The sequence below is a fragment of the Artibeus jamaicensis genome, unplaced genomic scaffold (genome assembly GCF_021234435.1).
Source record: "Artibeus jamaicensis isolate MK-2021 breed Jamaican fruit bat unplaced genomic scaffold, CSHL_Jam_final contig_3290, whole genome shotgun sequence".
NCBI lineage: Eukaryota > Metazoa > Chordata > Mammalia > Chiroptera > Phyllostomidae > Artibeus > Artibeus jamaicensis.
Genome location: NW_026521779.1, coordinates 1,217,360 through 1,243,050, shown reverse-complemented (window position 1 = coordinate 1,243,050; position 25,691 = coordinate 1,217,360). Strand labels below are relative to the sequence as shown.

Sequence of the window (25,691 nt, the reverse complement as noted above, 5' to 3'; positions counted from 1 at the left end):
CTGTCCTGAGGCCTGGGGTTATCCCCTCCCCCAGGGAGCCCAGACAGAAGGGAGTCAGGTGCTGGGGTGTCCTGTGCTCCCCAGTGGCTGTCCAAAGCAGGCAGTGATTTCAGGGCATGGCTCCCAAAGAGCCCCTTGTGTAAGAAGACTGGCCCAGGTGGCCCCCACCTCTGGACGGGGAGGGTGTCCCCTCGCCCTCCCCGGGAGCCGGCGCAGTAGCCTGCGCTGCTGGCTGAGCTCCTGCCAGCCCCTCCCCCATCTGTCCAAGACGCGGTCCAAGACGCGGTCCGAGCCGACCCGGTAGGGGCGGCCTGCTCCCATCACCTGCGGTTATGTTGGGCAGGGGTCCATTCTTGACAAACTAGTGGAGCCCTTGCGCCTGGGGACGGCCCGTGGGGGCTTCAGGACTTTGAGCAGAGTGCAGTGTCCCCAGGCCCGTGGCCTCGGCCCTCCCTGTCCTTTCTGCTCCGAGGTGCTGGCTGAGAAGCAGGGCAGGGGCTCAGGCCACAGCTGCCCCGGCTGCAGGGCTGGCTTCTGTGCCGCGGAGCCCGGGCCCAGGTTTCCAGTGTCTCTGCCCATTGTCCCCGAGCCGGCGGAGCCCGCCGCCGCGGCCGGAGGTGGTGGCGGTGCGGGGCGCCGGGCGTAAGATGGCTGCCAAGGGCTAAGATGGCTGCCAGCAGCGCCCGGAGGCGCGTGGCAGCAGCCTCGCTCGGCTGCTCGGCGTTCCTGCTCGCTTCTCTACACGGAGCTAATAGGAATAACAGCAATAACGTGTGGGGCAGTGGCCTGGTTTAGAAGGATTTCCTGTTTGTGGCGCTCTCCCGCAGCCCCGCTTGTCTCTGCCTCGGCCGCTGGTTCACCTCCGTCTCTTTGTCGGGTTCTCTCTCGTCTTTGTGTCCCTGGGCTGGGCATGTGCATGCGCAAAGCTTTCCAGCTCCACTGGGCCATTTTCAGGGGCCTGGACCAACCCTGCCGGGGGGGATCCAGGGCCTCCTCCGTCTCCCCCACTTCGCTGACCCTGGCCTGGTCACTCAGTGGGGACTCAGTTGGTCCCGGGACAGGTGGGGCTCGTAGGGGCTGTGGGGGCAGAGGCAGCAGGACTAGACCATGTGCCCCTTGCTGGGCTCCACAAGGGCATCCTGAGGCTCTGACCTTCCTGAGTTAGTAATTGGGGAAAGGGTGGCCCTGAGGCAGCAGGCCCAAAGCAGGAGCCCCAGGAAGCCCTGGGGTGAGCCGCCTCTGCCTTGGCCCCTCCTCTGCTCTCTCCTGGCCTGTCTGGGGCTTGAATCAGACCTTAAAAGCTAGGAATGGGCCAAGGTGGCAGAGTGACAGAAAATACACACTGACAAGATGCTATGGCATAGATAGATTGCCCTCCCCAGAACTTAGAAGGACGTTTAGTGAGTTCTCTCCAGAGCAGAGAGTGTCACTAACAAAGGGTGGCCTGGCTGGGCGTAGCCATCCCCATGTGTGAGTGCACCTGGTGGTGTCCCAGGAAGAACCCCAGGCTGGAGGGGCTAAGGGGGGCCCATTAGCAATTTCCTTTTAAACCTCTCTTTTCTTGATTTGTGACAAGATTGGTTATTATTTTTTGGCATTAAAAAAAAAAAAAGACCTAACAAGGTAAAGGATGGGGGAAGCAGGGCCTGAAACCATCCTGGGGCAGCCTGTCCTTTCCCACCAGCCACGGTGAGGTAGGTGCCTGGGAAACGGCTCGAGCCGTGGTGGGGGCTTTGCTCTGGGAAGGCTGCTGTTCTGCCTGCCAGCTCCAGTGGGGGCTCCCATTGCCCTTTAGGAATCTCCTTGCTGGTCGCGCCCCAGTGTGAACATCTCAGCTGTGAGGCCAGTGGGGGGCAGATTTCTAGTCAATAGGCTGATCTCACCTGGTGGGTGAGACCAGGAGGCAGGGTGGTTCCAAAGAGTGCGGCAAAGCCCTGGCCAACACCACTGCCCAGTTTTCCAATGCCACCCTCATGTTGTTCCTCCACGAGCAGCTGATTCTTTACCAAATGCCTGCCTTCCTCATGCCCACATCCTGCCCAGGCCCCCCTCTGCCGCCCTGTCACCAGCTGTCGTGCCCAGGCAGGCATTCTGGAGGTCCCCGTTGTGCCCCTAGCACACAAAGCTTTGAGGACCTGGGGGGTGGGGGCAGGGGGCTTTCCCAAGCTCAGCAAAATATTCACACACACACTCCACCCTGCCCCCAGCCCTCTGTGAGCTCCCACTGCACAATGGGCCCTTGTTTCGGGGCTCCCTCTGAGCAGCTGTGGCACTGGGGCATGAGACAGCTCAGACAGGCTGGCACGGAGCGGGCAACAGCGTCAGGGCAGACCTCCCCCCCTGTGTTGCCAGGCGCTGCGTGCAAGCATAAAGGTGAGGTGGGGGTGGCTCAGGAAGAGAGGAATGGCTCCATTCGATGAAGTGAGGAAAGGAAAGGGCTGCTTCTCTGGGCACTTGAGGCGGGTGGAAGATGGGGAACCCTTGGGTCCATCCCAGCTGGGCAGAATGGTCGCTAGCTTCTCTCCTAGGTACCCTTCTTGCCCTGTCAGCCAGTGCTGTTCACCCACTGGTAACTGTCGCCAGGGCACATTGCGCAGTGTCTGGAGATGGTTTGGGTTGTCACAACTGGGGTGCTGTTGGCATCTAGTGGGTGGAGGCCAGGGATGCTGCCCAACACCCTGTGGTGCCCAGGAATCCCCACCACGGAAGTTTCTTCTCCCTCTTCTGGTCTCCGGAGTCTCCCTGGGCAACTCCTGGGGGGGGGGGGGAGAAGGTGTTTACAGGGCTGGAGAGGTAGCTGTGTGTGGGCATTCTGGTTTTGACCCATCCTCCCCTTTGTGTCTCCTGCAGAATCCGGACAATCAGATAGTTCAAACCAGCAAGGAGATGCGGACATCAAACCACTGCCCAATGGTCAGTTCCCCCAGCCTGCCTGCCCTCTTGCCTCCAACATCCCTGCCTGCCCTCTTGCCTCCAACATCCCTGCCTGCCCTGCCCTCCAGGTCCTCCTCTGCCTTCCACCATTTCTTTCCCCTTTACTCAGGTGTCCCTTAACTGAGCTTTGGCTGCCAGCTGAAGGGGAGGGGACTCACCTGGAGCATACCCCTTCTTCCCTGGGAGCAGTGGGGAGCTGGGGAGAACTTTGAGGAAACCAGCAGGCAGCCCTTCCTGGCCTTGCTTCAATTCACACTCACTAGCTCTTTTCCCTCCTCAGGGCACTTAAGTTTCCAGGACTGTTTTGTGACTTCCGGGGTCTGGAACGTGACAGAGCTGGTCAGAGTATCACAGAGTAAGTGAGTCCTTTCTTCCTGGACAAGGCTGAGTCAGCAGAGATGGGGGTGAGCAGGTGGTATTACTGGAGAAGGGGGCAGACAGGGCTTCCTGGGACATCATCTGCCTCACGGGCACCAGGCTGAGTGGAGTGGAGGTGTCCAGAGAGCCACCTTTCTAATCTGTGCTTTTTAGGGAAAGAATCACAACTAGGCCCTGGCTGGTGTGGCTCAGTGGATTGAGCACGGGCCTTCGAACCAAAGGGTTCCCAGTTCAACTCCCAGTCAGGGCGCATGTCTGGGCCAGGTTCCCAGTTGGGGGCACGTGAGAGGCAACCACACATTGATGTTTCTGTCTCTCTCTTTCTCCCTCCCTTCCCCTCTCTCTAAAAATAAATATATAAACAAAATATTTTTTGAAAAATCACAGCTAAGGGCTCATCTCCAACAGCCAGGAGGAGGTTTCCTCAGCAGGCTGCACAGGGATCTCGCCCTGGGGCTTCTGGGGAGCTTCACTGATCATGGCAACAAAACAGACTCCACTGGGCCTCCTGCACCTTCCACACCAATCATCTTCTCCCTTCTTCCCAGCTCCCGTTGCAACAGCATCAGGGCCCAACTTCTCGCTGGCGGACCTGGAGAGTCCCAACTACTACAACATAAACCAGGTGACCCTGGGGCGGCGGTCCATCACCTCCCCTCCTTCCACCAGGTAAGCCCAGCACCCCTGGCCTTCCCCCTCCCTGCCCCTACCTCCAAGTCATCCAGGCATTGTGAGCAGCTATACTACAGCTCCCTGGGTGCTTCAGAAGGTCACGCTTTGTTGAAGCCACTGGCTCCAGGGCAGCCAGGGCCCACTGTGCCCCCCACCCCCTGAACTTCCTGCTGCTGGCACTCAGCTCTGGGAACACAAACCTAAACAAGGCAGGGCTCTGCCTAGAAGGCGCTCCCAGTGGGGATCCAAGAAGCCTTTCCCTTGGGAATGTGGCACTAGGGCCCAGACCTGCGGCGTGCTGGAAAGGGCATGGGGGGCACTTCAGACAGAGAGAGCAGCCTCCACCCCAGCCGAGGCGGCACGGGCTGGAAGGACCGCTCCGTGGGGGGTGTCCGGAGGCCAGAGGAAGGTGTTTAGACCGAAAACCCACTGAACGGTTTCAAGCAGGAGATGCTGGGGATGTGTGCTCAGAGGCCCTCTGCCTGGCTGGAAGAGGGCCCGAGTCCTGGAGGTGGGGGAGTGGCCTGAGAGGGAAGGGTGTGGTCATTCAGCGATGCCCTGGGGTGGACACAGGAAGGCCCGGTCAGGGCCAGTTGTACAGGGCAGGGTGGGATCTCATCCCTTTTTTCAAAAAGTTGGATATTGTGGTTTACTGTGAGGTTTTGGTGTTCATTCTGATTTGTTTAACTATTATAGTAAAATGATATACCATTTTCATACTTACAATATCTTGATGATGGAGTTTTGTGGCGCTCCCTGGCATTCTTTTCCCTGGTGTTCTTTTCCCTGGTGAGTGCCTCAGTCAACTCACCCAGCCCTGGGGGCTGATGGGAAATAAAAGGTTCGGCCAAGGAAGTAGCTGAGGGTTTTGCCCACTTCTTTGACTTGGGCAGCTTTGGTAGATGATGGTGTCAAGGAGGAGGAGGAGGAGGAGGAGGATCAGGTGGGCTGGGCCCGAGGGGCTGTGGGGCTGGTCTGGAGGTGGAAACCAGTGAGTGCCCAGAAATGCTGCCCTCAGCAGGCACCTGCTCCCGACATGGAAGGCCTTCAGTGCAGGCTCCCTCAGCCTGAGCACCAGTACCTTGGCCTACCCTTGGCCCACCTGCTCCCTCTCCTCCTTTTCCAGCACCACCAAGCGCCCCAAGTCCATCGATGACAGCGAGATGGAGAGCCCTGTTGACGATGTCTTCTATCCGGGGACAGGCCGCTCCCCAGCAGCTGGCAGCAGCCAGTCCAGCGGGTGGCCCAACGATGTGGATGCAGGTATGGGCGTCACAGGGCCTGGCCCAGCGCAAGGGCAGCCCAGAACCTCTTCTTCCCCCCAGTTTACCTGGCAGTTCTCCCACTGGTGCCCCCACTGTTGGCACTGCCTGGCTTCTGGCCTCCTGATCTTCCAGAGGAGGGCAGTCCAGGCCGAAGAAGGGAGCAGAGGCGAGGAGCTGGGCTGTCACTGAGCGGGCAGCAGTGCCCGGTGGCACAGCAGGAGGAAAGCAGAGGCCTCTGGTGCCCTGCAGGCAGCTGTGGCCTCCTGTGCAAAGCCTTCTTGGACTTTTTCTCTTGGGATTTCTGTAGAAAGGTTGCCCCAGATTTGTGGTCTTCATGGTTTAAAGCAGCTTCTCAGACTGCTGACATCTGGGGCTGGATCATTCTCTGTGGTGGGGTGTCCTGGGCACCATGGGGTGTTGAGCAGCAGCCCTGGCCTCCACCCACTAGATGCCAGTGCCCAACCCCCCCGACAGGTGTGATAGCTGAAAATGTGTCCAGACACTGAGTGTCCATTGTGTGCGGTGCGGAGAGAATCTTCCTTAGCTAACTGAGCTGAGAACTGCTGGCTTAAAGGGTGCAGCTTTTCAGAAAGGAGCGGAGTCTGGTAAAGGGTGAGCAGAATTGTCTCTAGGCCTCCCTGCCACCTCTAGCCACCCCCTTCCTGGTGAACCCAGCCACCGTCACTTCCAGACTTGCTAGGACGCATGGGCAGACCCAAAGAGCCCAGGCGGAGTAGAATTCTGATGTGTGTGCAAGTGTGCACGCGCTTGTGTGCAGGTGTGAGGAGGCTGGCTGCAGGGCACTTCTGCCTGGCACACTGGTGGTGCAGCCTGTGTCATGTCCTTGAGGGAGTGAGCGTCTGGGGCTGGGGGGTGCAGCCCTGCATGGGCGGGGTGTGCACCGGGCACCTCTGCTGTGCTCCAGCCTGGGGGCTGAGGCTTCGTTTCCCAACACAGGGAGATGAGGGTCTGACCCAGTGGCACTTTTCTTGGGGTTTTCCAGATGTCACCCTACTGGGAAGGGCCACGTGGATGGGCAGGGAGCTGGGCTGGGGGAGAAACAAGGTCAAAGGTGGGGAGGTGCTGTCCCAGACACCGAATCTGCTTCTGCTCTTGGCTCCTCAGGAGGAGAGGAGGAAGGGAGGAGGGGAGGAGGGTTCTCCTCCAGGCTGTGGGTTCATGGAACAGGCTCTAGACCACTATTAAGGCTTGCCTCTGTGGGACATCACTCCACAGGACTTTGGGTGCCCCTCCCAGGGTTTCCTGGAGGCAGGTGGGGGACATGGGCCAGCACAGCTCATATGCTTCCCTGGGGAACCTTGGGAGGCATAAAAGCAGTTGAGAAGGCTCTGAAGGACACCCCTGCCAGGGCTTCAGTTAAGCGACTGCTTCTGTAAGGCCTCATGTGCCTTAAAGATGCATCCGCCATGGCTGGTGGCCTCCAGGCCCCTCTGCCCAGACGTGGTTCCCGAGGAGCCCTCCTCTTTAGGCTCCTGCTCTCTCCTTTCTTGGCTGTCTGCTGTAGAGCCTGCCATTTCTGCTCCTTCTGGCAGTCCTGCCATGCATGCACGGCTCCCAATATCCTCTTGCTGCAGCACCCCAGCTTCCTCGCTTTCCTCTTTTCCTCCTTACCCACTTCCTGTGTTGCTTCCCTGTGCTGAGACAAATCGCCAATTAAGCAGCCCAGCTGCAGGACAGGGAACAGCTGGGGAGGTGCTGTGCGGCCTAGGGGACAGCTGTGCACAGCTGGTGGGGGTGCTCCCCCCACTATGCCAGCTATCAGGTGGCACACAGCTGCCGCCAGATAACACCTCTTCTGGCGGAAGGCTGGGAGTTTGCCCTTCTCCCGCCTCTTCCCTCTGTGGTTTAAATGGCTTTTATTTCTCTGTTCTGAAGTCCCCTAGCACCCCCCCCCAAAACTGACTTGATTTGTGCCTCAAAGGTGGCAGCTGCAGAGATCTGCTCCAACTCCACCTTACCCGTCCCTCCCAGCCTGGGTATAGCCTCTGAGGCTCAGCCCAGGAACCAGACAAGCTCCTTCAGCAGACCCGGCCCTGGGACACTGCGTGGTCATAGTGTTGTTTGGATCTGGGCACTGAAATGACCTTGGTGGGCAGCATCAGGGTTCTAGAGGGGTGTTCTCTGTGCCCCTGTCTCCTGCTGAATGCCACCCAAGTCTGGCACCAGGAGCAAGACAAAGCCCTGAAATGTCCCATCCTGCTGGGGCCCCTGGCAGCCAGCTCCATCCCCAGTGCCCAGCCTGGCCCTCTGACTCTGCCTCCCACCCTCTTGTCTGTGCCCCATGAGCTTGCTGTGTGCTCGTCAGGGGACAAGGTGGACCCCACTCACCCCCTGCCCAGCAGACCCAAGTGCCTCACTTTCCTGTCCTCTCAGAAGCACTGGGGCTGGCTGGTCTGCAAGCAGGGCCTGAGATGCAGCCCCGTGGGGCACAGGAGGCAGGAGGAGCCCTGTGGGGGAAGGGCAGCCGGGAGGGCCGAGGAGAATGAGTGAGCTGCTGGCTTCCTGCCTTCCCCTGCTCCCGCCCTGGCCCAGCTAAACCTGCACTGTGTTGCTGATTCCTCCCCCCAGGCCCGGCTTCTCTAAAGAAGTCAGGAAAGCTGGACTTCTGCAGTGCCCTCTCCTCTCAGGGCAGCTCCCCGCGCATGGCTTTCACTCACCACCCGCTGCCTGTGCTTGCTGGAGTCAGACCAGGTGAGAAATGGGGGCCCAGAAGGGGACATGGGGGAGGTGGCAAAACGCTGAGGGGCAGCTGGCCAGGTGAAGGGGCCAGAGTCCGTCAGGGTGACAGCCCCAGGCTGTCGGGTGGGCCAGGGAATGGGCCCTCCCTCCATAGCAGTGCCGGCTGGAGGACCAGCCAGCTGCTGGGCCTCCTCACCTTGTTCTCAAGCATCTCCCACTTGCTTCTCACTCCCCATGTGCATGTGTGTGAACGTGCTTGCAGGTGTGCTGTGCACTTGCGTGTGTGCACGTGGGTGCATACATGTGTGATGGGGAGTGTGCGTGCACATGTGTGTGGACGTGTGCACAGGCCTGTCCTCAGGCCTCCTCTGACTTGCCCTCTGACTGCGGAGACCTCAGTCCTGCCCAGTGCTCCTCTCCTTGCTCCAGCTGTGGTTGGGAAAGCTTAGGATTCTCGTTCTGCCCTCCTTTCAGCTGTTCTTTCCCAGCTCCTGGCCACGCTCAAGGTCTGGATTCCCAGCACCAGACCAGTGTGGCATGGGGCACAGATGGACAAGAGCACTCGCAGTAATCCAGGGTTCCCCAGTGACACCTGGGCTGTTGTTCCGGGAGTAAAGCCGGCTATTGACATGGGGGCTCCCTTGCTTCAATCTCTAGAGAAGGCACTGGGCAGGGAGAACACCTCCATGTTCCCGAGGGGATGGAGTCGGGAAGTTGTGGGAGCTGAGTCCTCAGCCTCGCCACTCCCTCACTTGCTTCTTCCTCACCTTGGCACCCATCTGGCACCATCTGGTAGAAAAAGGCTTGAACTTTTTCTGGACACAGCCCTGTGTCCACCCGGCATCTCCTGGACCCTTCCATAGGACACAGAGAACAGCAAGGTTCGCCCTCCCAGCTTCCTCCTCAGGGCCTCCTGGCTGGGAGCCCGGAGGCAGCCTGCGCTGGGGCAGGGTGTGGCGGCCTCAAGGTGGGGGCAGGGAGCCCAGGCCCCCGGCTGCGGGAGGCAGCCGGCCCAGCTCCACTCAGCTTTTATGAACTCCAGAGAGAAGCCAAGTTTCCTCAGCCCCCTAATGAAACCGAGAGCAAGAGCGAGCTGATTGGAAACAGACGGGCGGGAGAGGGCTGGCTGGGGAAGGCGGGGGCCTGCTCCGGGGCTCAGGTTGTGTGTGCGAGCTCGCGTGTGCAAGGACGCATGTGCGAATATGATGGGGTCTAGGCAGCAGTGACCTGGTGTATGCCCACCCACGTGTGGGAGATGCGTGGCTCTGCGTGCACGTTGCAAGCCCATCCCGCATAGGCTCGGGTCCTGTTACCTGCCTCTCCTCTCTGCCCCAGGCCCCCGTCCACACCCTGGCCCTCACCTGAGGTGCAGAATGCAAGGGGGCACCCAGGATCTCAGTTGTCACAGTTAATGGTGTTTTACTGCATTATTTTTAAAAATTAAAATTTTCGCAAAAATAGACAGTGAGCAAATGTTGACATTTTAAACAAAAGACCAGGCCAATGCTGTGCTTGCAGGGCCTGCCTTGCTCATCTCACCGTGAACCTGGCCCTGGTTCCCATCAAACTCTGTTTGTAAAGATGAGCAGCTGGTTGGGTCACAGGCCCCAGTTTGCCAATTGGATTTTTAAAAAATATTGCATTGAAATGTTATTTACCTTGATGACTAAGGTTTTTGTTGTTGTTATTTTTTGCACTATCTCAACTTCCATGCCGAGGATGGACCCTCACTTACCCTGGTCCTGGCCCTGTTCCTGCCCGTTCTCCCTTTTCCTCCGAACCCTTAGTGCCCTGACCAGCAGTTTTCCTCATCTTATGTCCGCTGATGTCCTCTCTTCCTGCCCTCCTGCATGCAGGGAGCCCCCGGGCCACGGCGTCAGCGTTGCACTTCCCCTCTACATCCATCATCCAGCAGTCGAGCCCGTACTTCACACACCCAACCATCCGCTACCACCACCACCACGGGCAGGACTCGCTGAAGGAGTTCGTGCAGTTTGTGTGCTCAGATGGCTCGGGCCAGGCCACCGGACAGGTGAGTCCAGAGGCCCAGGAGCCCCACCACAGCTCATCTCTGTGTTTGTCCGTCTGTGTCAGGATCACAGGGAGAGGGCCTGAGAGCCGGGAGCCCATCTGGGACTGGAGCAGCAGAGAACCAGCAGTGTGAACACCTTAGCTTTCTGGTCTGGGGTAGGGGCCTGTGTATTGTGCCGGGGCCTCTCTGTCGTGGTCCGGAGAGCTGGGGGCAGCAGCCGGGCCCGCCTTGCTCGGGCAGCTTGCCCTGTCTTCAGTCTCTGTGCCCCCTGAGTGCACCCATGAGCTGTTCAGTCCAGGCCCAGCCCCTTAGCTCCCCTCTTTAACCTCAGGGCTGCAAGGATCTCGTAGGTTCTAGGCAAGGTTTCCCAGCCATGGCCCTATCACCCTTTGGGGCTGTTCATTCTCCGTGGTGTGAGGCTGTCCTGGGCACTGTGGGGTGCTGAGCCGTAGCCCTGGCCGCATATGCTAGAAGCCGGCAGCACCACTCCCTCCCCAGTCACGGTGATCAGGAGTATCTCCAGACTTCAGACTCCTGTTGGCAGAACTCTTAACAAGGGGTTTCCAGGTTACTTATGGTTTTGTAGTGCGGCCCTGCTCCTTAACCTGGGAGAGACTGGTTTCCCATGGAGTTCTGCAGAGAGTGAGGGGTAGGGGAGTCAGGGGGCACTGCCCTTCTTTGTCAGTCGGCCCTGGAGCCTGGATCACTGACAAGCAGAATTGCAGGGTAGCTTAGCAAAGGAAATATCCCAGACGTTGGTGGGCCAGAGACAACCCTTCAGTGGGAAGGTGGTCCTCAGTCCCTGGAGGACTACTCTGGGTTGGGAACAATGGTCTCTGGACCTTCGGAAAGCTTCCGGTTCTAGCAGCATGCTGCATTACGAGAATGTCCAGCTGCTGTCTCTCAGCCTGTCCAGAGGTTAAGTGGGGACGTTGCTCAAAGGGCCACAATGAGGGAAGCAAATCAGAAACAAATGCCAAACCACACCTAGGGGAAGCAATGGGCAGCCTTCAGGTGCCCCGAACAGTGTGGGCGTTTGCTGAGTGCTGGTGTATTATTTGGTGGGGCAGGGGGGCTTCCTCACTCCCTCTTCCCTCCCTCCTGCTCTCCCTCCTGCTTTCCAGCTCCTTCCCCTCTGTACCCTTCAAGGGTTTCTTTGCTGACTCTGCAGCTCCTTAGCACACTCAGAGCCTTGCCCACCTCTCTGGACAAGCTCTGTTTGCTTTTAGGGGCATTCAGGGAAAAGTGGATGTGACCCCTGACAGCTACTGCACTTTCTCCAGAGATGCCAGCAGAGTCTGTGGGAAGTGCCGGCCCATGTCCCTTGGGACTTGTGCAGTGTGGATCAGAGAGGCCTGGAACGCTGCCTTGTCTTCCTTCTCACCTACAGAGGCAGCTGGGGTTTGGAATCAGTGAGACCAACCTGGGGGAGCAGTTCAGTCCAGAGAGCCAGTCAACCCCTTGGCATCCTGACACTCTCCCTTGACTGCTCAAGATTAGGGTCTCACTTGGACTGAAAGGTTCTCTCCTCCAGACAGTTTCTTGCTCTAAGTGGACTGTGGACAAAACACTACAGGTGGGGGGAAACAGCTATTCCAGTTAACAGGGAGGCTGGCTCGGCTGGGGAGCAGCCTCTTTGAGTTTCTTCTTGTGACCTGTTGTGCCCAAGAGAAGAGGGGGTGTTGGTGGGGGGGACCTGTTCCAGCTGGTCCAGCGTCAGAGAGGAGTCTAGAGAGCCCCAGGCTGTAGAGGAGAAGAGAGCCAGAGGCCCTGGCTCTGCAGCTGACTTGGTGGCAGGGGGTGGCCCACACTGAGCTGTACTTGCTCCATGGCCACCTTCAGAGCAGTAGTTAGCATGCAGAGTCTCCTGGAGGACTTGCAAATCAGGTGGCTAGGTCTCACCTGATTCTGATTCAGCAGGTCTGTGCTAGCCCTGAGAATCAGTATTCCTCCCCAAGTTCCCAGACGCTGCTGTGGCTTCTGGTCAGGGAACCACTTTGAGAACCACTGATCCAGAGCCTAGAGGAGTAAATTCATAACTTCCATGGGATTTCGAAGTTACAGATCATCTTTACAGAAAAATACATGCATACAAAAGTTTTACAGATGATTTGCAGAAGGGTTCCCAGGTGCCACTTGTGGCCTATCTTCGGACCCCAGTGTGAGGCCCTAATTAAGGAGAACCATATCAGTAAAGGCCACAGCCGAATGGAACCACCTCTCAGAGATGCGAAGAACAGAGGATGCCTCGTTAGCTGTGTTTCTGGCAGAGAGAAGAGACCACCAGACAAACACATTGGAAAGGCAGGGCTCAAGGAACATCAGCAGGCCTGGTTCTAGCTCAGTCTCTACCACCAACACTGGAGCAGCCAGGCCCTCGTCTTCATCGGCCACTAGCATGCACTTCTAGCTTTTAACTCGAGAGGCTTTAAGTTGCTGCAAAGTCACAACACCTTGAGATTTTAAAAACCTCAACTTATAACCCAACCAGAGCAGAGACACCCAGCCTGGTTGGAAGTCGCTTCTAGAAACCAAATGTAAAACAGCAGGTTTTGATGTCCAGCCATATCAAGCTGGGATTAGCATTATTGGGTGGGACTAGTGATTTAGATCCTCCTGGGTGCAGACTGGCTCTGGGGACTAGAAGGAGGTAGAGGCTTCCCTGGAAGCCAGGGCTGCCTGTAAAGCCCCCGCATCTCAGCTTCCTGGGGCCCTAGGCTCAAGATGGCCCAGAGAAGAGGAGTGAGGCTGTGGTCTGTGGAGTTTCCTGCCCTGATAGAAAGACGAGATAGCAACCTGTTAGTCCATGGAAAGGAGGGAGAGCGGTTGCTGCTCACATTTCAACATCAACCCTGCAGAGCTGGGAACCCCTCTGGCCTGTGCCTGGAACTGAAGGGACTGTTTCTAAAATGACACTTGGCATAAAGGGTCTCCTGCCCATGACACAGATGGGGACCAGCAGCCACTGCTTGCTTTTGTGAGTGGCCTCTGAGTGGGCCAGAAGAATCAAGTCCAGGGAACCATCTGGAGGGACAGGGTCAGACCCGAGCTGGTCATTAGAGGTGAAGGACAATGGGCAGAATGGTCAGGGTTCACAGGGGGTGGGACTCTGTAGTTCTAAAGTGCATCAGTTGATTCCATTCAGTGGGACTTGAGTGCTGTAGGCTTGAGCCACACAAAGGTGACCTTCCGTGGCTCACTGGTGAGCCTGGGTGGCAATCTACTTTCAAGGCTCCAGTAGTGGTCAAGAGCATCCTGAAAGAACAGGGCAGAGAGAGATGGATGGTGGTCCAGGGAGTTTGGCTGGTCCCCACATCGGGGACAGTGTTTTGTGAGCAGGCCTTGAAGGGTATAGGAAAAGGCATTCTAGGCAGGTTCTGCAGTGAGCATTTGTAGCCCAACTGCTCAGGCTGTGTATCTGGAACCCCCAGGCAGTTTACCGGGGGAAGCCCCTGTGGAGAGGAGGTATAAGGGCACAAGTGCTGGGAGACCCATTTGGCCTCCGCCGTGAGGGCCCTGAATGCCGAACTGGGGAGATCCTACTTTATATCAGATGCAGTCAGAGCTACAGGAGGTTTCAGGGGACAGAAGAACTCTGAGTGTCCAGCCATATCAAGCTGGGATTAGCACTATCGGGTGGGATTTGGATATGGAGAAGAGGGTTGTTTCTCCTGCTAGAGAAAACCCACAGGACCCCTGCAGTCAGACAGACATCGCTGTGACCTTCAGGCCGTGCCAGTTAGTGCAGCTTTGGACAAACCACTGGGGCGCACAGAGCCTGTTTCCTCAGCTGTGAACAGGGGGCATAGAGCTCCCCTTGCAGCAGGGTTCACCACTTGCGGTACTGATACCGCTTGGACAGACGAGCATTCGTCCTGGGGGCCGTCCTGGGCATTGTAGGGTGCTGAGAGGCATCCCCTCCCTCCACCCACCAGCTGCCAGTCGCATCCCCCCAGAAGTTGTGCTGACCAAAATGTTTCCAGACATGGCAGTGCCCCTGGGGAGCAGAATGGCCCTGGAGTGAGAACTGCTGATTTATACATTTGTTGTTGCATTGGACACGATGGGAGTAAAGTGCCTGGTACAGAGCTGAGTGCCAAGGGCGTGGAGCAGAGGAGCTGTCAGCACAAGGGAAACCTCTTGTGAATCTCATTGTCATAGTCCAGGCAGAACCAGTGATGACAGAAAGATGGGCCACCTGCAGACATTAGTGGGGCGGGTCCCACGGGGGTTGCCTATCAGGAGGAGGAGGAGCACAGGAGCCTCCCACCTTGGAGAACCCTGGCTGGCTGGGCGGGCAGAGCTTTGCCCCATGAGAGAGGACCCAGTTTAGGATGAAGAACTCTGGCCCAGCCCCCTTGAGCTCAGGCTGCTGGTGGTTCTCAGAGACATTGCCCAGAGCAAGGGGAGGTACATGCCTAGAACTCCAGGGAAGTCTCTCCAGGGAAATTGTGCCTGCAAGAGGCCAGGACCTCTGACTCGACTGTGGTGCCTACATCCCAGGAAGCCCAAAGGCTGATGCACATAAGGACACGCACAGGAGTGTGAGGCATGAGAGGGAATAAAAGACTAGGAGTTGACCTGGTGACCCGGCATCTGGACTTCTGAGGGCATTGTACGCGGAAGTCCGCTCGAAGAACCTCGTGGGAACTGGAGAGGCAGCAAATGGATTTTCCCACCACGCTCTTCTATAGCACATAGACCAGCGCCCCACTGTTCTCAGGCTGCTGGAGTCGAGGGCAAGTCCCTCAGCGTCCCCTCCAGGCCATGATGTGGGGCAGAGGATGCTAGTCCTCAGCTGGGTCAGCCAGTCCCACCTCAGGGGCCTGCAGAGGGAGACATGCGTGTGTTTTGGGAGGACACAGGGGAGGGGCAAGCTGATGCATCTTTTCTGCTGTAGGAGAAGGTCTTCAGGAGTGTGCAAGTTCCAGGTGCAGCTGCTCTGTGACTAGGTGGCATGTCTGGTACCTAAAACATGTTCCCTAAGAAATAACAAACCATCTGTCGGACACTCCCCTTCCTCCTCCCACAACTTCAAAGGAGGACCACAAAAAAAAAAAAAAAAAAAAGAGAGAGAAACACCAGAGAGACCAAATTGAGGCCTCCCACCCTCACCCACCCTGTGCCCCAGAAGAGAGGACCCTATTCTGCACCTTCCGCCGCCGGGAGCGCCTGCTCTCAGGAGCAAGCTGGCGTGGCCGCGCAGGGGAGCGTGTGTCTGTGTGTGATGTGCCTTCATGCGTCACTCTATTTATGTTGTTCGCAGCCCAACGGTAGCGGCCAGGGCAAAGTCCCGGGGTCATTTTTGCTACCGCCGCCGCCTCCAGTGGCCAGACCTGTGCCCCTTCCTATGCCTGATTCCAAATCCACCAGCACTGCCCCAGACGGCGCCGCCTTGACTCCTCCATCACCTTGTAAGTGGACGATGAAACCGAAACCACAAAGCCCAGTGTCCTGGCTCATCCAAACAGTCTCCACTGCAAAAAGAAAAGCCCCCCACGCCCTGCCCATCACCAAATCCTCCCCAACCCAGAGCACCACGGAGCCTTCTGCCCAGATGAGAGCAAAGCTGATCCCCCCAAACACAGCCCCCCCGGGCCTCAGTCGCACCAGCCAGCACACCACAAGCCCCCCTGCCCGCCCGCTGCTCCCAGCCCAGGCCCCTGGCCCAGGCCCTTGGGGGCGGGAGGGGGAGCACAGTGGGGCGCAGGCCAGGGTGCTGGCCAGGGTGGGAAGGGACAGGGTGGCACAGCCATGTCATCTTCATGCCTGATTGCTGTTTTTTTCGTTTTTTCTTTTTTTTTTATTTTTTTTGATCTTTTTTGTTGTTGTTTTGTCGTGCCCCCCACACCAAGAAAGTTAAATGTGACCACAAGGCGACGCCACCACCATCCCCTTTTTGCCTCGCCCGCCCTTCATTCAGGCCTCTAACGGTGCAGCAGGCCAGCCCCTGACCCTCCTCTTCAGTCTCACATTTGGTTTCTCGTTGTTCCTCTTCTTTTTTTTTTCCTCCCATCCCTCTCCCCTCCCTCAATTCCTTCCCCAGGTTGGATGTTCCAAGGACAAGGGAGGGCTCTGGACCTTGACTTACTTCATCTCTTTCTCTCTCTCTCTCTCTCTTTTTTTTTTTTTAAACCAATGGCAACTTTTGTCCAAGGGAAGAGAAAAATCTGAGTTGGGAGGCCCAAGGTAGACCCGACGTGAGCGACAGGAGAGGCGGAGGGTGGGCAGCGTGCCGTCTTCGGGCAGGGCGTGGGCAGCGCTTCTGGTGCTCCGGGGGCTGGCGGGCCGCAGGCCAGGACTTCTGGGGCCGCAGTGGGAGGGGTGGCCCATCTCACCACTTTTCTCCGTCTTGCACTCTCTGTCTTGCCTTCTCTCATGGTTTGAGTTCTTTTCCCTTCTCCATCCTTTTCATGCCACATTCCCATCTACATCTGCCATAAGACATCAGGTCATGGTCATGGTCATTGGAGGTGGGCAGGGTGGGAGAGGGGGACCAGGCTGCAGGGTGGCACTTCTGGACAGAAGCTGGTGAGCATGGGGTCCCTGGGGTGTATCTGGTACAGGGCAGGGGGTGGGGGGCTCCCAGGCTGCCTGTGACCCTCCTCGTCCCCTCTGGGGGTGTGCTCCTTCCTTGAGGTGCAGGGCCCATTCTCTCCCCTAGGAGCTTTCGCAGGATGTTTGGCCCATTTGCCCCTTAGTTGCCCCCCCGGGGGGCACTCAAGCCCCGGGGCCCTGCCCAGCCCCCCAGCCTCCTCCTCCTGTGCCTTGGCCCATCTTAGGCCCTGAGCACCACAGGACCCTAGGACCTTGCTCATCTGTCAGAGGAGGAGAATGTCTGCTGGGCCCGAGATTTGTCACCCCTGGGCCCTATCCAGCAACCAACTCCTACACCCCTCTCCAACCCTACCCCACCCAGACCTGCCCTCCCTTGGGCCCTTTCAAGTTCCCCGAACCACCGGCCCAGTCCTTGGCACTGTCCACAGTAGTAAATGGGCAGCACCCAGCTAGCTACTCTGGTTGGAGAGGTGGCCCATCTGAGACAGTCTTCCCCAACCACAGTGGGACCAGTCCCCCAGGGCTTTCGCCCTCCAGCCTCCCTTCTCTCCAGACCTAAGAGGGCCAGTGGAAAGCAAGAGTACTATTGCCTTGGGTGCTTCGGGAGGAGGACTGTCCCCAGCCTGCCCAGTCCCTGGTTAAGGGGAAGTACGGGGGCTGTGGGACCTCAGCTGAAGCCTCCAGGGCCCCTCCCTCACCCCCGGCCAGGAAAGAGGACACCTGGCTGAAGCGGACTGCTGGGGGTGGGGGACATGAGTGTTCCCGGTGAGTGAGAGGATGAAGGGGCCCCTGCGGACTGTCCTTCCCACTGCCAGCCTAAACCTGGGCAGCATGGTCTAACCCAGTGTCTCCCTCTCTCAGCAGCCCCAAAGGGCAGTGCCAGGGCGGGCCACAAGGCCTCATGGGGGTTTTCCCTCTCTCTTTCCTGCTCCCCACAGCATTCGCAACGACAGGCGCCTCCTCTGCCAACCGGTTTGTCAGCATCGGACCCCGGGACGGCAACTTTCTGAACATCCCACAGCAGTCTCAGGTAGGAGTGTGAAGGCAAGCACAGGGGAACAGGCACCTTGGGGTCAGGGAAGAGGTCAAGGTCTCTGGGGTTTATCTGGGAGAAGGGGCTGGGGCAGGGCTGGAGGACCCAGGAGTTTGCACACCCAGTTGAACCTGCCTCCCAAGGCTGATGCCCCCAGGCCCCCTGGTTAATAAGCTAATTGGTTAATTAGCTCTGATAGCCTTGGCCCTGGGGAAGGTGGCCAAGGACCCAAGGCTAGAGGTGCTGTGGGCCAGGCCTTGTAGAAGCAAAAGTGGAAGCCGGAAGCTCAGTCAGGAGGAGGACAGCATCTGCCTTGTTGCTGTTTTCCTGCTCTGCTGGAAGCCCTGGTCCCCAGCTCTCCCCTCTTTCCTGGTTTTGGGTGGGCTGGGCAAAAGGTGGAGGAGGGACAGAGCCGGCCTGGTGGGCCACATGCCCAGAGACTCTGGCACCACGGGCAGGGCAGGTCCTGTTACCCCCTGGAAGCCCCTCTCCCAACTCCCCTTGAATCCTGTTAGAACGGGTGCCAAGCTTCTACAGCCCCCCAGTCCCGCCCCCGTCAGCCCCTAGTTCTCACAAGGAAACACCAGCCAACTGCAGCTCCTTGTGGGCACTGCTTTGCACAGGCTTCTACACACAGCACATACGCCGCCCCCCTTCCCATGCCTGTCCACAAGAGGCTGGGAATAGCCTCCAGAGCCCAGGGCCCATGGGACGCAGGGAGCACCCTCCTCAGGGTAGGGCAGAGGCAGCTTTTATAGTGTGGAAGTTCTTTTTACAAAAACACAGCCCTGTGAGCCCAGGGCCTTGGTTTCAGCCCTGGGGAAATCCACCTCAGCCTAAGAGCCCTGGGCCGCCTCTTTCAGCTCCCACTCCCTCTCTGCCCTGAGGCCTGAGTCCAGAGAAAGTTAGTGGATAGAAGTTTTGTATGTGTGGTTTGAGGTTTTGTTTTTTTCCTTTTCCTTTCCCTCCCTCAAAAAAAAAAAAAAAAAGCCAAAAACTTTGTCAAACTACAAACTTCAGAGCTCCCTGGTGGGAAGGAGGGGAGGGGAGGAGAACTTCAGCCCCCTCCAGCTTCCCACCCCCTTTCCCCAGAGTCACGTCTGACCCGTCTGGTTTCCAAGAGCAACCAGACATGATGTAACACCCAGATGAACTTGAACTTGGGGGTGTTGAGAAGAAAAACAATGGCTCTGAGCAGGGGCTGGAGCCAGCCCCCTCCTCTCTGTGCCAGGGAGCCCGGGAGAGCCCTGCTGGCAGAGGGCGGGAGGGGGTGCCAGAGGAAGGGACCTCTGGGGGCCTCCCCTCTCAGCTCTGGGCTGGCACCAGGCTGCAAGGCTCCATCGCTCCCACCAGCTCCCGCCCTCCCTCCTTCCTGCTGCTAGCCGGCTGCCTGTAGCTCTATTTCCTTGCTTGCTCTCTGTGCTCTCTTGCTCTTGGGGACCACAGCCACGGGCCCTTCTCATTTCTGCCTCCATGTGCTTTCCCTTCTGCACTTTCTCAGCTCACTTTGCTTGGACACTGGGGCCAAGTCAGAGTTTGAGGCAAGTTTGGGAAAGTTTTCCTTCCTGTTGTTCCTGAAGGGGGCCTGGGCCTTGGCCGGGAGCAGGCAGGCAGGTGTGTACAGCGGTGGGGGGTGGAGGGGGGACCAGAGCTGGACAAGTCTAGCCAGGAGCCCTTGGGCCTAGGGACAGGCAGGCTGCAGTGGGTGGGCGCCAGGGGTACAGTGGGGGTGGGTTTCCACAGTAACCAGTGACTTTAGCTGATCTCTGGAGCACCAGATGGAGAGAGAACAATAGAATGAGGGAAGAAAAGAGAATTTTTGCAATTTTGTCATTCCCTGGGCAGCGCTTTTTACTTAGTTTTAATCAATTTTGGACCTGGCTCAGGAAGCAGAGAGGGGTGAGCAGAAAAGCCACTCCGTGCTTGGCAGCAGATCTTAGTTCCTGGGACCAGTGGGGAGGTGCTGGGGACCCGATGGAGCTGCTTTTGTCCCTAACTTCAGGCCTGGAATTGGAGTTGTCCTCCTCTGAGGGAGCCCCCCACCAACCGGTCTGAGCGCTGGTGGTGGTCCCACTGCCCTGCCCTGCAGCTCAGGAGACCCTAATGGGGCCAGCCTGGGGCTTTGGCTTGGTCTGCCAAGGGCAGAGGGACCAAGTAGGACTTCCATGTCCTGCTTATCCCCAGAACCTCTTTTCCCTCACAGGGAAGGGAAGGGGCAGGCTCCCAGCTATGGCAGGGGTGCAGGGTTCCAGTGCAGCCTCTCCTCGGGAAGGGAGACCCAGAGAGCCCTGATACGAGGACAGGCTGAGCTGGGGTAGGGTAGCGGCTAGTGTGGGGGTGATGGCTCACCCAGGCAGTTCCCTACCTTCAAAGGCCAGGGCAAACACCCAAAGCTGGCTGCTGACCTGCCCCCCGCCCCCCTGCCCACACTGGGGATGCCTCAGACCTGAGTTTCCCCCATGCCTTGCCAGCCTCCTGCCGTCTTGTGAGTCTACCGTTTGGCCTTTAGTCAGTTGATAGGGTCAGATTCTGGGCAGGTCTCCTCTGAATGTTGTCCAGCATGTGGCAGGAAGTTCAGCATCTCTGCCCATCCAGTAAATGCCAGTAGCACCCCAGTCATTGTGACACCCTCACCCCCCACATTTTTTAATGTCCTCCAACTGTACCATCCAGTAAGATAGCCACTGGCCATGGGTGGCTGTTTAAATTTAAATTAACTAGAGAAAAATTTAGTCCTTCTGTTACACTAGTCACATTTCAAGTACTTAGAAGCCATGTGTGATTAGTGACAGCACAAGTAGAGAACACTGCCATTGTCAGAGAAAGTTCTGGGTGATCTCTGAGGCCCTTCCTCACTGTAAAGCTTGAGGTCTCCATCTCACAGGGCGACAGCCTGCACTCCCCAGCCAGAGCCTCAGGGGCAGGTCTAGCCTGCAGACCTAATCTGTGTGACCAAAGCAAGTGTTTTCAATGGTGCTGGAAATTTTCACATGAAATTCTGTCTGGATTTTTTACTGCTTTTGAAAACTTGGCCACCTGAGGCCCTTTCTGTGCCGAGTTAGCAGTGGCCCGAGGCAGGACAAGCATAGCCCAGGTAGCAGCAGCTGGGAGCATCAACTCTGAACTGCCCTCCAGCATCTGAGTCCCAGCACAGCCACGGGCTGTGTGGCCTTGGGCAGGTCAGTCACCTTGTCTTTACCTGGCCTCTGTGCAGGGTAGGAGCCAGGGTAGAACGAGTCAGGTCCTGGTGTGTGCTCTGTGGTTAGTCCTGCTTGGCTCCTGAAGATCCGAGTCTGTAACCCAGAGTCTGGGAGAGGCCATATGCATTTTCGAGGACCCCCATTTTGCCCCAAGGGTACCACCAGGCATAGCTAGGCACTGTAGACCGCGGGGGAGAACACCCTACACCTCACCCTTTGGCCACAAGGTGGGGCCAGAGCCTTAGGTGAAGGACATTGCCAGGTAGCCCACCATGGAGGGGGGAAGGGGTGTCCATCCTGGGTATGTTTTGTGCTCTTGGCTACCGAGGCCCGTTTGTGAGAAAGTGGCGCCCCCTGCTGTCACCTGAGGGAACCAACACCTGCCCTAGGGAGCCCGAGGTCCTTTCCAGAGCTATAGCTTTAAGGCAGCGATTTTCAACCTTTTCCATCTCAAGGCACATATAAACTAATTACTGAAATTCTGCGGCACTCCAAAAAGCATATTTTTTGCCAATCTGACAAAAATAGGTATAATTTTGATTCATTCACACTGGATGGCTATTGTTGTGTTGGCTGTTGTCATTTATTTTTAATTTGACAATCTAAGAGAAAAGAAGTCAGTGCCCCTTAACTAGTCAGGTATTGCATGTTTTAAACATTCTTACAGCACAGAGGTTGAAAATCAATGCCTTAGTGATAGAGGGTGGGGGAGGCCGGTGTGTGTCTGCTGGGCTCCTCCCCCAGCACCAGCTCTGCTAAGGGACTGAAGCCATGTGGTGTCCCCCTCTTGCCAGCCTTTCAGCCTGTGGGACCTTGGCTGGGGTGTACAGATGGGAATTTTTGCTTTTAGTCCAAAGAGACAGAAAGAAAACTCAGCAAGAAGCTGGGCCACCCCCGCCCCACTCCCCAAACCCCTCTGGGGACAAAAGCTCCAGCCTGGCATCATCCCCACCCTCCAGGACCCACACAAAAACCTAAACAATTGGAAACATGGCCAGATCCCAGGTCTCTGCTTGTGCCAGCGTCAGCCACAGGGGTCCTACCCGATGGGCATGGTGCCCGGGGGAAGGCCAGCTGGACGCTGGCACTGGGGGGCAGGGTCTCTCAGGGGACAGGATTCCCGGAGGAGGGACTGACAGAATGGGGCTGCACCTCTAGGTGGAGTGTTGGTGTCCTTGGCTCTGCTGGGGCTGGACCCTTGGGGGCCCGGGGCACGGCAGTCACAGGGCCAGGGGGGAGTGAGGGGCGGCCTGCCTCTGCTGTTCTCAATGTCGCCTCTTTTTTGTCCCGATTCAGTCCTGGTTCCTCTGATAAGATCGACAAAAGAAATGACAAAATGAAAAGAAGAGGTTCCTCAAACGGGGGGAGAAGAAATTTTGAGACGCGGAAAAAAATCCCCCAGCCCAGCCCCACCGAAAAGCAAAAATTAGACGTCGTCAGCCACTCAGCCCTTCTCTCCTTCAGCCCAGGGACCCCTGCAGGCCCCCCGAAGCAGCCCAGTTCTCTGAGAGCCCTCGGAAGAGGTCTCGGTAGAGCTGTGCACCAGCAGCCAAGCAGAAAGAAACATGCAAAACGGACTCTGCGAAGCAGAGGACAGAAAGAAAGGATGCAGCAGAACTTCCGTCCTCCCCCATCCCATCCTGGCCTTCTGGGGAAAGGGACGAAATCCCCAAACAAAGCAACCAGCACCGTTCCGAAGGGGCCTGTCCCCCACCCTTGTCCTTCCTGGGAGAACCCCACCCTCGGCTGGGGCCAGAGCTTCACCAGGGAGATCAGAGGACTAGCTCGTAAAGATGAGGGTGCAGATCCAGAGGGCACTCCCCTCCAGACCCCATCCTGCCCTTCCTCACTGCCTCGCCTCTGGCTTCTTCCATTAATTGGTCTGGACCAGGTGAAGCAGGGTGGCCTCAGAGTCCCCCTGCCCCACCCTTGGGCTAGAAGCCCCACCCACCATGGGCAGGGGGCTTCCCCTGGAGCTGGTTTTGTGGTCTTGGAATGGAGGGTGTTCTGCCATCCCATCCTGAGCTGCAGGGGTCGTTTCCTGGGACCCCAGACCCCCCTGTACAGTCCATAGGAAAAAGAATGCTCTCCGAGGTCCGTCCCAGCACCGGACAGACCCCTCTTCCCTCCCTCCACAGGCAGGCCCCGCAAGGTTGCCCTGTTGCCATGGCCCAAGTGAAGGGAGACGGGCCCCAGGTCACCCCCACACCCCAGCCCGCATGCAGGTGCCCTTGTGCCACCCCATCGGTCCCTGCCCCTCACGCAGACAGCCCTGCTGTGGTCAGGCCGGAGAGTGGAGGAGAAAAGGGACCTGGAGCCGAGCGAGGAGGAAGGGCAGCCGCAGCTGCCCTCGGCTAGAGCGGCCACCTGCTCTAGGTAGGCGTCCTGCTGGCCCGCTTTCCGTTCCTTTGGAGGGTGTTGGGTGTCGTCCTTTTTCAAACGTGTTTTGGAGCTTTCTCTGTCCTCCCCCCACTTTCCCCACCACACCACCCCTGTGGCCACTTCTCTCTGGATTTCAGCTGTAATGTCTTTACTCATTATTTCGGGGTGGGGCATTAATCGTTCAGGTCTTCTGCTGTTGCAGTTGGGAACTCCTCCAGTTGAGCAACTTGGGAACAATTTAGTAACACACCACAGGAAGTAGCTCCCCCCTCCACTGAAGCCCCCTCCTCCCCCCAAGGGAAGATTGGGGGCCTGTCCAGAGGGTCTTCAGAAGCCCCCCTGGGAGGGAGGGGAGCAGGAACATGCCCAGCCCAGACCCCGGGTGTGACTTGGCCCCTCTGGCTTGTCTTTCTGTGCCTTACTCCCTCCTCCCTCCATCTACCCTCCTTGGACCCCTTCTAAGTCCTTGTGCCTCTCTCTCTCTCTCTCTCTCTCTCTTCTGAATTGTATGAAAACACAAAGCACAGGTCAGGATCCTCCGAAAGTCAATCAACCCAACATTGCACCGCAGGGGTGGGTTATGGGTTTTATTTATTGTGAATCTAGTGTGTGAGGCCGCGGTGGAGCAGGCCCAGGAAAGGAAAGAGGGGGAGGGAGGAGGCCCTCACCTGGGGCCGAGGGGGCCAGTGGGCGGTGCCTCCGCCCCAGCTGGAAACCACAGAGTAGCTGGCCCTTGGGGTGGCTTTTGTGGAAGTTGAAGGAAGGCCCTCCCCCATCCGCTTGCAGCCCTGGGGAGGACGGAGACTGAGAAGCTGGGGACAGGGGGTCCCGCGGGAGCCTGGGGGGGCATGGGGAGTAGGGCGGGGGTGGGGGGCCGGGGGGGCCGGGCATGACGCGCGGTCAAAGTGCAATGATTTTTCAGTTTGGTTGGCTAAACAGGGTCAGAGCTGAGAGGGGAGCGGAAGGGACCCCCTGCCCCGCCGCACGTGCCCCTTCCCTCGAAGACAATCGGGGCCGCGGGCGCGGCGGGAGCCGGGGTCTGCGGGGCGCCCGCCCCGGCGAGGTCGGAAGCTGCAGGCCAGCTGGGCCGGGGCAGAGCGCGCCCGGCGGGGTTGCCGGGCGGGCGGGGGCGGGGCCGCTCCGCTCCCAAGAGTCGCTGTGAGGGTCAGGCGAGAGGCGACGAGGGCCACAGGAGATGTGGGGACGTGTTAGAAGAGAAAAAACAAAAAACAAAAAATATATATATGGGGGAAATGAACTTTTTTTTTTCATTGAACCAAGTGCAATGCATCAGAGAGTTTCCTATCTTTGTATGTTAAGAGATTGTTAAGAAAAATTCTATTTTTGTTGTAATGTCCTCGCGGCTCTGGGGACGCTAAAAGAACCGGGCCTGCCCCGCCCTTCGCGGGGATAACGAAAGCTGAGTGTTTTTTTTCTTTTTTTTTTTTGTTCGTTTTCAGTTTTTTTTTTTTAAGTCGTTTTCCTGCGTTGACAAGGATGATCTGGGGTTTTTATTTGTTTCGTCGTTCGTTCTCAGTTTCGGTGGGAGGGCTGAAGGAAACGTTCACATTTTAGAGTTAAAAAAATACCTGAACATTAAAAAAAAAATCAACACAAGATCTAAAAGGAAAAGGACGAGAGAAAATTATTTTTAAGATAATTCAACATAAAAACCCTGGTGCTTCTTACATTATAAAGTACGTTTTTAAAAACCCACAAACTATTATACATAAGTTTATGATCAATTAAATATCCTGCACTTGTTAGGAACACGCATATCCCTTCCTTGTTGAGTTTAACGGAACGGGACAGCGGCGTGCGCCCAGCGGCGGGGCTGCTCTGGCCGCGGGTCTCCCGGGCGTCCCCTCCCCGGGGCCGGCGCCCCCTCCTCGCCCCATCCTCATCCAGGCACTGGGGCGCGGCGGGGGTCCCCAGCCCCCTACCCCCCGCAGAGGTCAATGCCAACGAACAAATGTCCCCTCCCTCCCTCTCTCCTCCCTGAGCGCCCTTCTTTGAGCCAGACGCCAACTTGACCCTCACCAGCATTATCAGGAGCGCGCTCAGCAAGTTGGTAGTTTCCTCCCCGCCCCGCCCCAGAGTCCCCGACTCAACATCATTCCTCCTACCCTCTCCACCCCCGTCACCCTCCGGGGAGCACGGGGACGGCTCGACGCTCCAGGACAGGACCGGCCAAGCTGACAGGTCGATTCGCCCAGGCCTGCGCACGCACGCACGCACGCACACGGCCCGCACACAGCCCACCCCGCCCCACTCCTCAACCAGCCCTGTCGACTGCCTTACACACTCGCCCCCCCGCGCTGGCCGGCCGACCTAGTGCCTTGTTCTCACCCCCGTGCTGGCGGAGCGGACGCCGCGCTTTGGGTCCTAGAGGGGCCGGGTGGCTCAGACGACCCATCACGTCCCCACCCCGACCGTGCCGGAACCGACCCCCCACCCACCCACACACGAGAGAAAATTAAGGAGCAATAAAGTCACGAGAACTTTCGTCCCCCAATCGAGAGCCCGAGGGGCACCCC

General features: G+C 57.9%; 1 protein-coding gene across 4 annotated transcripts in view; it reads left to right on the top strand.

The window, feature by feature from the left end:
• The window catches only part of NFIX (nuclear factor I X), a 92,485-nt gene extending 69,195 nt beyond the window's left edge, over nucleotides 1–23,290 (top strand). The window contains exons 3-11 of one of the 4 annotated variants that reach the window (XM_037145761.2): nucleotides 2,851–2,913; nucleotides 3,215–3,289; nucleotides 3,861–3,981; nucleotides 5,111–5,247; nucleotides 7,839–7,961; nucleotides 9,806–9,981; nucleotides 15,248–15,395; nucleotides 17,478–17,569; nucleotides 22,069–23,290. In XM_037145761.2, coding sequence (XP_037001656.1) covers nucleotides 2,851–2,913; nucleotides 3,215–3,289; nucleotides 3,861–3,981; nucleotides 5,111–5,247; nucleotides 7,839–7,961; nucleotides 9,806–9,981; nucleotides 15,248–15,395; nucleotides 17,478–17,569; nucleotides 22,069–22,083 — 950 coding nt within the window. In that variant the 3' untranslated portion in view covers nucleotides 22,084–23,290. The remainder of the gene's footprint in view (nucleotides 1–2,850; nucleotides 2,914–3,214; nucleotides 3,290–3,860; nucleotides 3,982–5,110; nucleotides 5,248–7,838; nucleotides 7,962–9,805; nucleotides 9,982–15,247; nucleotides 15,396–17,477; nucleotides 17,570–22,068) is intronic. The other 3 variants (XM_037145762.2, XM_037145763.2, XM_037145764.2) reach the window with 3 other exon arrangements.
• Nucleotides 23,291–25,691: the final 2,401 nt, after the last annotated feature.